At 35.8% G+C, this 16,449-nt stretch overlaps 1 protein-coding gene across 1 annotated transcript in view; it reads left to right on the forward strand.

Moving 5' to 3' along the window:
• The window catches only part of FBN2 (fibrillin 2), a 249,570-nt gene that overhangs the window by 115,375 nt on the left and 117,746 nt on the right, over nt 1-16,449 (forward strand). Inside the window, exon 8 of the mRNA XM_054589866.1 lies at nt 14,099-14,224. Within this exon, the coding sequence (XP_054445841.1) occupies nt 14,099-14,224 (126 nt within the window). The remainder of the gene's footprint in view (nt 1-14,098; nt 14,225-16,449) is intronic.

A 16,449-nucleotide genomic window follows, 5' to 3' on the forward strand; every position in this document is an offset into this window, starting at 1 on the left:
TATTTTGAATTCATCTACTTCTCTGCCTTCATTACCAACATCTCTCTTCTCAATTACTTAGACAGCTTTCTTTGAGGCCTCCCTACTTACCTGCTTGTTGCACTGCATTCCCTTTCCCTACTGCAGCCACACTGGTCTTTCCAGAACACACATTTACTCATGTCACTGCCCTGTTTGAGTCCCCCATTCTCAGGATAAAGTTCCTGCGTGTCATCTTCTGCTTACCTCTCTAGCCTCATTTCTTTCAACATGCTCTGTGACTCAGACACATTAACATTTACTTAGTTCCTCAAATAAATTATGCTTCCTCTTGCCTGTCTTTGTGCTCTTTCCTCTGCTTGGAAAACAGTATTCTATTTTATTTTCATAGCCTCTTACAGGCCTATTTATTATGTTTCAGTTTAACTGTCACTTTCCTGTGAAAGTCTCTCCTGACCCCTCGCTCCTCTGCACATCTCCTACTTTATCATATAATATTGTCATCGGGTCTAACTCTGATCTCCTGGTCACCACTGGCAGCTTCTGGGGAAGGAGTCCAGCAAACCTCTGGTTTCAGCTGTCTCACTGTTTTGCAATTCTATTTCTGGTCCAAGAAAATGTTTATCTTGTATTTTGAAACCAGCTGAGCCCTTTTGTTTTCTCTTTTTATATGTCATTTGTCACTGTTATGTGTTTGGAGCAGAAGGGGAGTACTGACGCATCTTGACTAGAAGTCAAAATCTGCATGTTTAATAAGCTGTCCATGTGTTTCTTATGCAAATGAAAGTTTTGTACATCTTTATTTTAATCTATTGAGAAGCCTGAGCTATTCGACATGAACTTGTTCAACTTTAGATTCCCTCTATTACTACATCTTCATTTTTCATTTCCAGAGCACGATGTTCCAGCTCCGCACTTAATTCTGTCACCTTTCTAGACTCCTTCTAACTCTCACCGTTAATTAGTTAAGTTCTTAGCTTGTTATCTCCTTTCTTTCCTGCCTTGTCCTCTTTGCCAGCAATCAAGGCCATCCTAAAACACATTGCACGGAACCTCTCTACTCCATCTCTTTCATCACCTCTCCTTACACTCTTTCTTCACTGTAGAGTTTCCTGAAAGCGTAGTCTGTACTAGTAATCTCAAATCCTCCACCACCTACTTATTTTTTATCCTTTTATAAAATTCCTTAGTTCTCTTGAATTGCTCAGAGCATTTCCTATTCTTATTACTGTTTCTTCTTAAATATGGTTCTTTGATGTATTAGTTTTTTAATGTTACTGTAACATATCACCACAAACTTAGCAACTTAGAACAACACAGATCTATTATCTCAGAGTTCTGCAGATCAGAAGTCCAAAATGGGCCTCGGGGGCTAACATCAAGAAATCAATAGGACTGTATTCCTTTTAGGGTGTAGAGCCGGCAATCCATTTCTTTTACTTTTTCAACCTCTAGAAGCTGCGTTTATTCCTTGGCTTGTGGCCTCCTTCCATCTTCAAAGCTGACAGTGTAGCAACTTCAAATCTCTCTTGGAATCTGACACTTCTGCCTCTCCCACTTACAAGGACGCTAATTACTTGGATCCCAGGACCAGATAATCCAGGATTAACAGCTAAATCAGATGATTAGCATCTCAATTCCCTTCTGTCGTGTAAACTAATCTATTTACAGATTCCCAAGATTAGGACTCTGGCATCTTTGGTGAGCAATTATTTTCCTAACCACATTTGACTTCTTTAAAATTTAAATACCTTCTTAATAACCCTTGTGATCTCTTTTTTGTTTTCCATTTTCTTCACTTGCTTCTCAAATGAATACATTCCCTCAGTAACTGTCTTTAACATTTTTTCTTCTCTATATGTCTTAACTAATTTTATTCACATTGATGGTTTCAACTAACTTTATCCATAGATACTGATTAGTTTCTAAAGTCCACCCTGGATTTTCAGCTGTTTTCTAGATATTATTAGCTCAGAATATTAGTGATGAAACCACTCACTTCCCCCCAAATACTTTATTTCACTACTTTTATTAACATTTGCTGAATAATGAAAATGTACTGTCTCTTTCTCCTTTTTCTTGCTCTTACTTCCAGAATATCTTTTCATTTATTCTTTCCTCTAGTCTCACCCTTATTAACTGGAGTTTAGACCACGTCATTACCTTTACTGTCCCTGACCCCATTCTTAACCTAACCCTACTCTTCTTTTTCATCATTGTCAGGTATCTTTGTCAAAAATTGAAATTTTTACTCTCTTTTCCTACTCAATGATTCAGTTACTCTTCATTTCTACAAAGCAAGGATGGATTCCTGAGAATGTCATTCTAACTCTCTAGTTGTATTCTCCACTTCCTCATGAATACCCTCAGCTCATGGGAAAAAAATTCATTCTTCATCCATACCTTTTAATTGGCCACCTCCATACTTTGGCTCATAGTGTTTTCTCTCTCTGAAAGAATCTCTCCCATCTCTTCTGTATGATGAAGCTTTTCTCCATTCTGTAAACTTCATTATCAGCTACTGTGTACTCCAAGAGTTTTTCCTGGTTCTTGTAACTGAATTGAGATGGCATATTATTAGTTATCTATTACTGCGCCTTGTTTTACATTTATCTACTTAAGAGATTATAAACATGGAGGTTAGAGATTATGTATAATTGGTTCATGGTACGTGACAGATTGAAAGCCTGTAATCAACAATTATTATTTTAGAGGGAAGGGAACTTAAAAATATATTGGTTATATAGATTTTTATTGTAATTTTATTTTTACCAAAATTCACTTTATTAAATATAATACATTATAACAATACTCCAGTGTACATTTAAATAGTTTTGGGGTATGTATGTCTGTAAATTATTTTTCAACCTACTCTCTTTTTAATTATTTAAATCTATTTTTTTTTATTTAAATATAGTTGGTATACAATCTTATATTGGTTATATTAGTTTCAGGTGTACAATACAGTGATATTGTTACCAAACAATGGGCCCATTGTGAGGGGAGCCCCAGATACTATTACTGGAACAATGCCCTCCCCCTTTCCCCGGGGTCCTTCTGTTCTCAGTTCGTTGCCTCTCACCCTTGAAATTATGGCTCTCAGTGGCAGAGTTTGGTGAAAAGGAAAGGAACTATTTATTCAAAAGTTATACAGGTTTTGATTAATGGCTAAATGTCGCCCTTAAATCTTAAAATCCCTTTAGAACACCCACCAACACACACAGTCCTGCCTTCCCCTCTTTGCCCAGTCAGGCCAGTCAGGCCAGTGGGGGTACTGTTCTTCAGAAGAAAAAGAACAGAAGTCCAGAGCTCAGCTAAGCAGATCTCTCGGTGTTCTCAGCACCAGCCACTGAATTGCTGTGATCTCTAGTTCTTAATTCAGAACCACGTGGCCCCTTCTCATGGCCCACTAGCAAGAGTCCTTTCTCCCCTTCCTTTCCTGCATGGTCTTCACATTATTCCCTCTCAGGGTGAAGCAAACCATCTCCAGAGCTCTCATGTACACACACTGTAACCAGGGGGAAGCCGCCCACATGGCTGCTACATCTTGCATTCCTGCTTCCTAAGCCACGTGCCCACTCTGCTCCCAAAACCGCGTGGTCTAAAGCCTCTAGTGTGGCTGCCGTCCCTGGGTCCTAAACCTAGCAGGAACCCTCCCCAGGAACCCCATCTCCAGCTCCTGCGGCAGGCGCTGCAACCAGGAAATTGCCTTGCCCAGTTACACCTGGGTTTAAACCTCTGTAAACCTTCCTGGTTAACCTTGTTGATATGCAAAATAACCACCTTTGCATATGAAGTATGAAGCTATCCTCCTATTATTGACATGCAGAATGACTCTCAATGGCCCTGCTCCACCTCTCTCATCCCGCTGGCAGCCTGTCTTGAGGGGAGCGGTGAGAATATCCTATATTTTTCTTGGATACCCCAATTTCTGGACCACATTACAAATCCCCTTTGGGAGGCTTAGTTGCATTCTGTTACAATTTGACATTTTTATAGCTTACAGTATGATCACCCCATTGAATCTAGTAATTATCTGTCTCCATGTAAACTTACTACAATATTATTGGCTATATTTCCCTTCCCCTTTTATCCATTCCCCTGACCCCCTTCCTTCTGGTAACTATTTCTTTGGTCTCTGTTTCTATGAATCTGTTTTTGTTTTCTTTATTTGTTTTGTTTTTAGATTCCACATATAAGTGAAACCATACGATACTTGACTTTTTCTGCCTCACTTAATTTAGTGTAATACTCTTTAGATCCATCCATGTTGTTGCAAATGGCAGGATTTCATTCTTTTTTATTGCTGCAAAATGTTACATTGTATATATACACCACATCTTCTTTATCCATTCATCTATCAGTGGACACCTAGATTGCTGCTATACTATACCTTGGCTATTATAAATAATCAGCAATTATTTAATAAGTTTATGAATCAGTAGTAGATGGCCAATTAAAACCTGATTATTTAAAGAAGGAAAGTTGAGAGTGTTAAAGAATGAATAGCATTTTTATTATTTCAAATTATTTAAGAAATTAAACCTTTTCATGATTTATTAGTTATAATCAGTAAGCTAAGTTTTCCATGTGTTTAGATTTTAGTCTGATTCAACCTTTATTTATAAAAGTATTCTTGATCAAATCACAGAACAAAGCTAAAGCTAACATTTATCAATTAGACCTGGAGGTAAAACAGAATGATAATTCAGAAATTTCACAACTATTCTTACCAGATTTGACCTATCCTCTTTTACTCTATGGGAACAAAATTACAGGAAGAGACTAAGGATTATGTTTGCCCACCTTCCCACAAATAAATTGTGTATAAGAGAAAAAAATTGCATGCTACTGGCTGGTCTGAAGAAGTTAATATACGAGCTTTCTTGATCACAATAATAATGTGGTAAATAAGATTTCTACTGTTTCATAATTCATACTAAATTAGAAAGCCTGAATTAAATGAAAAAGTATATGGCATGGGAGGGCAAGTTTTCTAAATAATGAAGTAAGGACCTTACTAGACCCTCTCCCCAGCAAAACAAGAATTTAACTGATGAGATTTATTTAGGAAAAACATGTACACAAAAAAAGAAAGCCCATGAAATTCTCCTAAGGGCATACAGCAAATAGAGGAATATTAATTCGAGAAAACCTACTAAATCTTGGTAAGAACAGCAGCAGTCAAAAGCATTTGAACCACAACTTGCACCCTTTTCACCGCTGCCCATCTCTATTCCAGAAACTCTACCAGGGTGCTCCACTCCACGTGGCGCAGCCAGGAAGACCAGGGTTAACCTCTTTCCCCAGGTACCACTCTGGACCTGTGGTTTCATCTCAAGAGACCCAGGCTCCCAGTATTTCTCATCAACAGAGAGGACAGCTCTCCATTCCCCACCCAGCTCCCACCTGTAGGTGGAAGCTGTACTCCAAGTGCAACTGACCAATAGTGGTTCTCCGAATGCTCCAACACCAGCTTGTCCATAGAGCGGAACTTCAACTCAGGAAGAAGTACACTGACAATACCAGGAGCTGTCAGGGGAAAAAAATCTAACTGGCTAAGGGGCCTTAAGCCCAACATTTGACCAATATATGCCTTGTGCTGTCTACAGAAGATATACTTTAAAATAAAAGCACAGATAGTCTGAAGATTAAAAGATGAAAAAATATCATGCCAGTGACAACCAGCTAAAATGTTATCAGACAAAAAAGACTTGAAGTAAAAAATGTTCCTAGAGATAGGGACATTATATAATGATAAAGGATTAGGCCATCATAACTATAGTGGTTAAAAATATATATGCCCTAACAACAGAGCCCCTAATATATAAAGGAAAAGTGACAAAATTGAAGGGAGAAGGAGATAATTTATCAATAATAGTAGAAAACTTAACAATGCACTTTTATTAATGGATAAAAATAATATGACAACTAGGCAGAAGACTAAAAAAGAAATAGAAAATGAACACTATAAAATAATTAGATCTCACAGACATTTAAAGATTACTCCACCTAACAGCAGCAGAATATATATTCTTCTCAGATGAACACAAGACATTTTCCAGGATAGACCATATGCTAGGTCATAAAACAAGGGTCAATACATTTAAAAGAAGAGAAATCATATAAAGGATGTGCTCCAACACAATGGAATTAAATGAAATTAATTAACAACAGAAGGAAACTTGGTAAATTCATAAGTATGTGGATATTAAGCAACAGATTCTAAATAATCAATTGTGTAAATAATCACAGGGAAACTAGAAGATAATTTGAGATGAATGACAACAAACACAAAACATGCAAAACTTGTAAATTTATTCAATGCAATTCTCGGAGGGAAATTTATAGTTGAAAACACCTATATTAAAAAAATCTCAAGTCAATAATTTGACCTTCCATTTTTGAGAAATAAATGAAGAACAGCAAATGAAAGTCAAAGCAAACAGAAGGAGGACTATTGTGGAAATAAGTGAAATCGAGCTTAGAAAACGAAAGTGCTAACAAAATCAACAGTTGGTTGTTTGAAAATATGAACAAAACCAATAATCTTTTAGACTAAACAAGGAAAAGTAAGAAAGTTCAAATTGTTCATAAATGAAAGAAGGGACATCACTACTGACCTATAAAAATGATTATCAGGTAATACTATGAATAATACTATGCCAGGAAATTAGATACCTAAGACAAAAAGGACAAATTCCTAGAAAGACACAAACTAACAAAACTGACACTAGAAGAATAGAAATCTGAGTAGATTATAACAATACATTATAAACATGATATAAAAACTAAAAAGATTAAATTAATAATTTAAAAATTTACCACAAAGTAAGAAAATCCTAGGCCCAGATTGTCTTCAATGGTGAATTCTACTAAACATTCAAAACAGAATTAACACCGATCTGCCATAAACTCTTTCCCAAAACAGAGACCATAGGAGTACTTCCCAATTCATTCTCTGAAGTCAGTATCACTCTGATACCAATACCAGAAAGAAAATACCAGAAAAGATAACTGTAGATTAAATTCTCTTATGTAGATATAAATATCCTCAAGAAAATATCAGCACACCAAATCCAGCCACATTCAGAAAGGATTATACATCATCAGTTAGGAAATATGCCAGGAATGCAAAGTCGGTTTAGCATCTGAAAATCAAGTACTATATATTAGTAGAATAAAGGACAAAAAGCCATACGAGCATCTCCATAGACGCAGAAAAAGCATTTGAAAATAATCCAACACACTTTCCTGAAAAAAATGATCAACAGCATTCTCAACCTGATAAACTACATAAAGGGCATTATAAAAAATACAGCTAACATCATACTTACAGTGAAAAGAATGAATGTTTCCTCTAAGATGAAGAACAAAACAGGTATTCACTCTCAAAATTTCTGTTCAGCATTATTCTAGAGCTTCTGGTTAGGGCAACTAAGCAAGAAAAGGACATAAAAAGTATCCCAAGTTGGAAAGAAAGAAGTAAAAATATCTATTTGCACATGACTAGCCTTTAGTGGATAAGGGATCAACTAAAATGAGTAAGTAGCTGCTAAAGTAGAGAATGAATCCTGTAAAACACTATTTGGTCCAATAAATGAGTTTAGCCAGGTTGCTGTTAAAAGACATAAATATACAAAAATGAATTTTATTTCCATACACTAATGATGAACATTATGAAAATTAAACTAAAAAAAATTATTTAAAATAGCATGAAAAAGAAAAAAAGCTTAGGAATAATTTAATAAAGGAAGTGAAAGAATTTTACACTTAAAACTACAAAACCTTGTTGAAAGAAGTGAAAGAAGATCTATATAAATGGAAAGGCATCCCATGTCTATAGACCAGAGAACTTAATATTAAGAAACTAGTACTACCAAAATTGATCTATAGATGCAACACAGGACTTGTCAAAATCCCAACTTGCTTTTTTGGAAGAAATTGATGATCTGATCCTAATGTTCATAGGGAAATTCATATAAAAATCATGTATCAGATATGGGACATATATAAAGAACTCTAAACAAGTCAGTTATAAAAAGACACTCCATTAAAAACTGAGCAAAATAATTGAATAGTCTCCAGAGAAGATCTATAAAAAGCCAATAAGCCCATTAAAATGTGCTCACCTCATTTGTCATTAGGTGCATGAATTCAAACCAAAGCTACAGTGTGATACCACTTCCCACCATTACGATAAAAAAGAACAATGATGAGTGTTGGCATGATGTGGAGAAATTGGAGCCTCCATCTATTGCTAGTGCCACTGTAAAATATTACAACTACTTTGGAAATAAATTGTCAGTTTCTTAATATGTTAAACGTAGAGTTACCACATGACTCAGCAACTTCATTCTGTGTGTATATATACTCAAGTGAGATAAAAACATATGTCCACATAGAACTAGTCTTTACCCCAATGTTCATAATAGCGTTATTTGTAATAACCCCCAAGTGGAAGCAACTCAAATATCCAGCAAATGGATATTTAAAATTATCCATTTTTATGGGTAATTTTAAATGGATAAATAAATTATTATATCCATACAGTGGAATATTATTCATCAGTTAGAGGGAATGAAGTGCTGATGTATGCCACAACATGAATGAACCTTGAAAACATTATGCCCAGTGAAAGAAGCCTGTCAGGAAAGATCAGATATTTTATGAATTCACTTATATGAAATATTTAGAACAGGCAAATTTATAGAGAAAGATTAGTATTAGGTATAGATATATTGTAGATTAGTTATTGCCTAGGGCTTGGAGGAAGGTAGGGAAAGTGGCTGCTAATGGGATGGAATTACTTTTGAGGTGATGAAAATGTTCTTAAATTAGATTGTAGTGAGGTTGCACAACCCTTTGAATATACCAAAAACCATTGATTTTTTATACTTTAAATGAGTGAATTGTATTATGACACAATTATTATATTTAAGTAAAGCTGTTTATAAATATACTGTGAAATTCCAAGTAGAGTTGATATACACCTTGCGTTCAGAATCTGAAAAGGGGAAAGAAAACATTAATTTTCCATTACAGCTTATTTTATCATTTCGGTAATGCCTATTGTTCTTATAAAAGCTTGAAATAGTTAGGAATATTTATGACTGAATTTTAAATGAAATAAATTGTATTCTAATTAATAGTAGTTGAATATAAAACAGAAATACAAGATCTGGCCAGGAAAATCCAGCCATTGTTAATATAATGAGAATGGTTTGTGCCACATCAATGTTTGGCTGCCAAGGACAGTGGACTGGAATGCATATACTTGAACAATGATGACTTCACTGTACTAGACAGTAGACACCGTTGAATGAGCATGTGTATTATGTGGCCATCACATTCAAAATGACTAAGCAAGTGGAACAATGAGTCTGCATCAAATTTTGCATTAAGTTTGAACATTCCTATGTGGAAACTGTTTGGATTATTCAGAAGGCTACAGCTATGGGCAGCTGGTGATTGGCAGCTTTATCACGACAACACCCCCATTCATGCATCACATCTTGTACAGAGTTTTTTGGCAAAACATCAAATCACCCAGGTGACTCAGCCCCACTACAGCCCAGATTTGGCATGCTGAGACTTCTGGCTTTTCCCACAACTAAAATCACTTTTGAAAAGGAAGAGATTTCAGACTGTAGATGAGTGAGATTTGGGAAAATACAACAGGGCAGCTCATGGCAACTGGGAGAACTGCGTGAGGTCCCAAGGTGCATACTTTAAAAAGGACTGAGGCGTCACTGGCCTATGTGTAACGTTCCTTGTATCTTATATCTTCTTCAGTCGATGTCTCTAATTTTCATATTACATGGCTGGATACCTTCTGGACAGACCTCATTTACCTTTTTATACCCAAAAATTATGCAGAATATGCCAAGTACATAAAGTTCCTTTATGTATATGGAAAGGAAATATCCTAAGAACACTTTTTAAAAACAAAATTTCTTGTTTTATTTGTTCTAAGTTCTCTGTAACACATTGTTACATGGGTTGCTTTTATGTATGAGGTACATATTGGAATTGACAGTCTCTATGGCAATGTTCTTAGAATGGTGATATCTGAGATCACACTTAGCACTACTTACCAAATTATTCATTATATTCTGCTTTGAGTAAGATTTACAGTAAATGTTGTAAATGTTGGTTGACAAATATGAGGTTATGTGGTTTGGCAGTCAGTAACCTGTCAGATGGTTTTGCTTAGATCTAGTTTTCTTTTTCAAAAAAAAAACAAAAACAAAAAACGTGTTCAGTTCTTTCAAATTACTAAACACTTTCCAGTCCTTCTCTTTCTTTACTCTTCCATGGCACACTTAAAATGCCCTCCTTTTTGACAGTTTTTCCTTAGCTTTCATTCATCATCCTCTTCCTCTTATCTCCCTGACCTTTCCTTCCCAGCTTCCTACATGGCTTTTCTTCCTTTGACTTTCATTAGATGGTGGTGGTTCTCAGAGTTCCCATCTCAAGTTCAGTTCTTTCCATCTATGTGTCTTCTTTGAGATCTCATTTACTGTTACAACTTCAAAATGCACTTCATAGAGTTGGTGATAAACCAGAAATGTATATCTTTATGCCTTACATCTGTACTGAGTTTCAAATTTTTAGCTACAAAATTGGAATTTCTTCCTCTTTCATATATCTCAAGTTCAAAATGTGCTAGATTCAATTTAGTCTCAAAATATGTTTTTATCTTTGTATTGCATTCTCTGTTAATACCACTATCTCCCTTGTCAATCAAGCTAGAAACCTAAGATACTTATCTAGTAGCAAAATCCTGTTGATCTCTCCTTCTAGATATCTCTTGAATATGTGTTCTCTTCTTTATCATAAGGCTGACTTCAGGCTCTCATTTATCACTGAACTAGTTATTACCTATCCATATTACACTAGGACTGTCTTTCTAAAATATTGATTTGCTTATGTCATGCTCTTGTTTAATTTAAACTCCTCCATAGACAACATTTATCACCTCAAAATAAAAGCCAAAATCCTCGGGAAAGCTTTCCAGGGCTCAGCATATAACTAGTTAAGCTTATTTTCCATCAATTTCCCAGCCATCCTGGGTACACTCTTCATACTTCAGCTGTGCCTTATTTTCATATGTATTTTCACCTATGCTAATTTTTGCTTTTGTTTTTGTTGTTGTTTTTTTTTATTTTATTATTCTAAAGCTAACTGCGTTTCCATTTACCACAGTAATTGGTTTAGGACACTAGGCCTATTCCAATCAACACATTCTCCTGACTAGAGGGGTACTTCAAAAATAGGCATGTGACTGAATTGAGGACATCAGAACAAAAGGGAAGATTTGCTTGGTTTTACTTGGAGAACATTTTTCGTTCCTAACAGTGAGAGCCACAGGAAAAGACACCTCTCTTCTGCTGGATCTCCCAGTCAGAGGCCGAGCCTACAACTGCTGCAGCCATTTTGCTCCCATCAATGATGACGTCACAGCCCAGAGGAGGGCAGGGTTGGGCATATCTCACAGAAGCTGAGCAAAAGACATTGGCTTAAACCGATCCTGAAGTCCATGCCCCCCGCCCCCTGAACTTCCAGATATGCAAGCTATTAAATTTCTGGTTTATGTTAGTTTGGATTAGTTTGTCTGAGATTTGCAGACCAAAGACTCCAAACTGATAAACTTAAAAAAATAGTTCAAGGAAGGGTAGGTGGAGGCACAGTAGACATGCACAGCATGAATGAAAACAATTCCCATTGTTAAGAATGCCTTTTCCCATGAACAGACTTAGGCACACTTATGTATATCTAAGTAATGTACACTTTTTTTTTTTGAGAAGATGATACTTCCAGATCTGACTATGACATACAGTCTTGAAGAAACAATACTACAAAAAAGCCAAATAAATACATCCTTCTTAACATAAAAGTCAATGCTAAATTTAAATTTAAATTGATGAATAAATATTGGACATGACGATATCTAAATGAAGTAAAAACAAAAAAGAAAAGCACCAAATGTTTTAATTTTTAAAATATGGGGGAAGTATAGCCCCAAAATAAAGGAAAACATTCTTATTTTTCACATAGAATTCTTAAATATTTACTGACAGCCTTTTACATGTAATTATTTTGAATCCAACCTTTTAAAATTCCTGTTTAATTCTAAGGAGAATTGTGAAACATGGAGTTTTTGTACAATATTTAACACAAAAACCACAAATTTAACATCATTCCATGTGTTCTTCTATGTTCCAGATTTTTTTTCTTAGAAAAGAAAATGTCAAACATCTTTTGATTTTGTACTCCTTTTGTTGTCAGAAAGGATATTCGGAAGTTAGAGCACAAAGAGGTTCTTTATTATGAAAGGAAATGCCTGGAAATAAGAGTTAATGCTTAAATGAAAGACTTAAGTTCTTAATTTTTAAGAATTTGGATTAATCCTGGGCCCCATAAGTTCCTTGATTGTTGGTACAACTTTAGATGTAAGAGGATCAGAAGACAGGTTTTTTGGTTCTTCACTTTTGTGCTACTTGCTGCTATAATTTGTGCTCTTCTTTTTTCATTTTCCTTGTCCAGAAATAATTGATCAATTTATTTGGTGATCCAAGTATAGCTGTTCTAGTGTCTCTTTTGAATAAGTTCAGTTTTATTAGAATACACTGAACTAAGCAACACAAGATGCAACAGGTCTTAATTTTGCACACATGGTTTCATTTTGTTGGATTAAGTCAGATGGTAACTCACCAATTATATATTTGCTACTCATGTAGTCAATTCATGTTACAATTCTGATCTCTCTTGGGGAATTGGTAGATTTTGATTTGTACAACTGTGCCTTCATGGCTGTTAAGCCACAAAGGAAGATATTATTTCAGAGAATGTCCAAATCTGGTAACTTTTTATATGCATATTCCAAGAAGATGCACAAGCATATAGTTATTTCATGATACAGCATGTAAGCAAGAGTGACTTCTCAGAATAAATGGGAAATAAAAGAATGAATAAACCAGTAGAGGAATTCAAGAAAGGCATTACCAGCTGCTGGTTGTTTTTTTTTTTAAATGGTGAGGGTTAAAGTTTTTCTTGTATTTACAATAACTATCATTTTCCTGTGTGTTTATTGATACATTTCTAAAAATTAAATGTAACTAGAAATCTAAAAAGAAACTGAATGCTCATATTCATATTTTAGTAATTATCTGCTTGTGGCTTTTATAACTGGTCCCTGTATTTACTGGTCTTTGCTAGCCCTGCTCCTTAAAAAGGACAGCCAGCTCCCAGCATGCATGGCTGCATTTTCCTCACAATGGCTCATTTCCTTTAGAATGTATTAGCAGTTAGCTCCCAGTGTACCTAATTGTAGCTTGGTTTGACTTTCCACCTCTCTTTGCTTATTGAACTAGAAGAAAAATACATTAAAGTTTATATAAATGGCCAGTTTTCCTGCCTTAGAGAAAATTTAAAAGAAAGTGGACCTTTCATTAATGCGAAAGAGAATAAACTAGTCCCAGTATTGAGTAAGCTGAATGAATTAGCAGACAGGTACAATAGGAAAACTGGACACCTCCCAGAGCCTCCAGAGTTTGCTCTTTGCAATGGTTCTATATTATTTTAGATTTGAAATTAATTACCAGAATGTCACATATACCCATATTCAGATACAAGTACAAAAACATTTCTTGAAGCCAAATAGAAAAAAAAATTGCCACCTTCCACTGGTTCAAATAATTAGTGTGAAAATTTGCTATAAAATTTTTAAATGTAGCTACTCCATATTTTAAAATATAATTCCTGTATGTGTTTCTTTTAAAGACTGTAGTAGGCTATTTCCTAATTGATGTAGAATGGAAACTAAAACGTTGACATTTTTACTTATTTCCAATTTAAATTGCATTTGGGGAAAAAAAGGATATAGAGTTTTGCTTTAGTTGGCCTTGTTTTACTGCCATGGGAGTTTACTTTCATCTCAGTTCCCATAGATATGTGTGAGAAATTCTTTAGGGCCTGAAACCAGAGTATCTTCAGGGTTATATGATCTGACCTAATCAACCATGAGTGCTCTCATGCTCTTTTTTTTTTTAATCCCTTTTACAAGGTACTTAATAAAGGCCTTTCTCAATCGTCTTCTCCTTCTTCCCTTGAGTAGACATTGATGAGTGCAGCATCATTCCTGGGATATGTGAAAGTGGCGAATGCTCCAACACCGTGGGAAGCTATTTTTGCATTTGTCCACGTGGATACGTAACCTCAACAGATGGCTCTCGGTGCATCGGTAAGCCTGGTATTTTTGAAGGCACAGTACACTGCTTCTTTATGATGACAGAACAGCCCGAACAGGTATGAAGATGGCAATGATTATAAAACCATTGGGAAAGTGGCTGAAAGAGTTGTTTAAAATAAGTGGTACTGCTATTGAGAGATTGATAGACCAGGTGCTCTTTGCAAAGACTTCAGTTTCAGGAGCCATCTGGGTTTGTTTTATGTTGTCAGAGTCATTTGGAAATGAGGAAAAACTTCCTCAAGACATTGCTCTTGACCAGCTTTAGAGACACAAAGGCATGAGAAAGATTTTTAAAAATCCACTGTGGAGACAGAATGTGATAATTAAAAGTTCTTTTTGTTGCCATGAATCATGAATATAGTCAACGTCTTGTTTACTTAGACCTTGTTTATTCTAGTGAAAATAGTCATTAGGAAAAATAAATTGACACCTTTAACTAACTTTAAGCATATTCACATTAAAGCCAAGTATATTTATATGGTCTCCTTTGTTTAAAAAGATGGAATCATGCTTTGGTCATGTGTAGGTCAACCATTATTGGGGAAGTCTTAGATTTTAGGGGCATTAAAGATCCGTGTAATACAGGAATTAGGAAAATTAAACCAGCATCCAAAAATGGAGTTGCTTGGTTTACTGGAGGATGCTCCCTGGGCAGCAACAGTCTCCTAGCCCCAGTGGGGGGGTGTGTTTGTGTCACTAACTGCCGGGGCCTCTGTAGATCCTAATGGTGATGCCCAAGTGAACGGGATTGATGAAATGAAAATACAGAGTCAGGGATGGAAGTACTGTCCCACCAACAAAAGGGCTGTGGTCTGAACTCAGTTGATAAAATATTGATATGCCAGACACTATGCTAGTTCTTGACATCCAACAATAAACATAAGAGATACAGATCCCACCTTAGAATACTCTGTTGTCATCATAAATGGTAGAAGGTGGCAATAGCAGTAATAGAAGAAACAGTGGTGGTGATAGTAAAAGCAACTACTACTTATGAAACATATGTATAAGAAATTGTATTTCTACATTACCTCATTATCTTGTAGCTTTGGGGCCTTGGGCAAGCTACTGACCTGTCTATACTTCAGTTTCTCCTAGTAAATGTTTAGTAAAATATTCCTTATTATTATTATTGTTATGTTATTCCTATTAGAAGGAGTAGGGGAAGGATATGCCTACACTGAACCCCATATATTATGTTTTGTAATTCTTATAATAGCCCTGTGTGATAGGTATAATTATCCAGATTATACATGAAGGAGCTGAGGTTTAGAGAGGTAAGGTGACTTTTATTGCAAGGCCAATAAGGGCAGCCAGCCTTTGAGTCCAGGTCTCTCTGACTCCTGCATGCTTCCTTAACTTAACTTGATTTAAGTTACTGCAACACTACACTGCTTTCTTAATCACGTCAAGGTGGCAGAGACCCTGTGCCTACATATCAAGGTCTTCAGTGTGAGTGTTTACTCATTGGCTAGACTGGGAGTTCCACTAGGTCCTGCCTTATGCAGCTTTATGTCTATGTAGTACCTTGCATACAAGTTTGCGCATAGTAAGTCTTTCCTGAATGAATAGGCTAACCAACAAACGAACGAATGAGACAATAGCAGATGTCAGAATTTTGTGTTGGCTAATAATTGCTTTGCGCTGTTTGGCACCCTGCTGGGGATGGTGCCGTGGCACTGAGGTGTGGTCCGGGATGCTCAGAGCCTGTGTGAGCTCCTGAGAGTGAGGCCCAGTGAGTCCTGGGCTCAGCACGGGTCCCCATCCATTTTGGTGTCAACATCCTGGCCCAGGAACAGAGGAAAACTCCTAAGGAGGGGAGAACAATGCTCTAAAATTATGAAGCCGATGTTAAAATTAAGTAAGCAGCTTAAAAATTTTTTGAATAACTATGTTACATTTGGAATAAGTTTGTGTTTTCCATATATGAGAAAAAAATAAACCTAACATTTTAATGTGTAAGAGATCTTTGACTTTTTAAAACCTGAGTCTGTATTTTCTTAGATTAAATTTATTTATGATGAATTATATATGTCATGGATATTTCCATGCTATTGATTTTGTAACCAGATATATGCTAACAATAATAAGTTGAACGAACTCAAAACTTTTTCTTGAGTGTGAAACTGCATGTTATCTGCAGCTTTATTATAAGAATGATACATGCTGAATGTTCCCCTAATTCCTTATTCTAGTTCACAGTCTAACCCACATTA

Source organism: Pteronotus mesoamericanus, unplaced genomic scaffold (assembly GCF_021234165.1).
Source record: "Pteronotus mesoamericanus isolate MK-2021 breed Mesoamerican mustached bat unplaced genomic scaffold, CSHL_Meso_final scaffold_167, whole genome shotgun sequence".
Classification (NCBI taxonomy): Eukaryota; Metazoa; Chordata; class Mammalia; order Chiroptera; family Mormoopidae; genus Pteronotus; species Pteronotus mesoamericanus.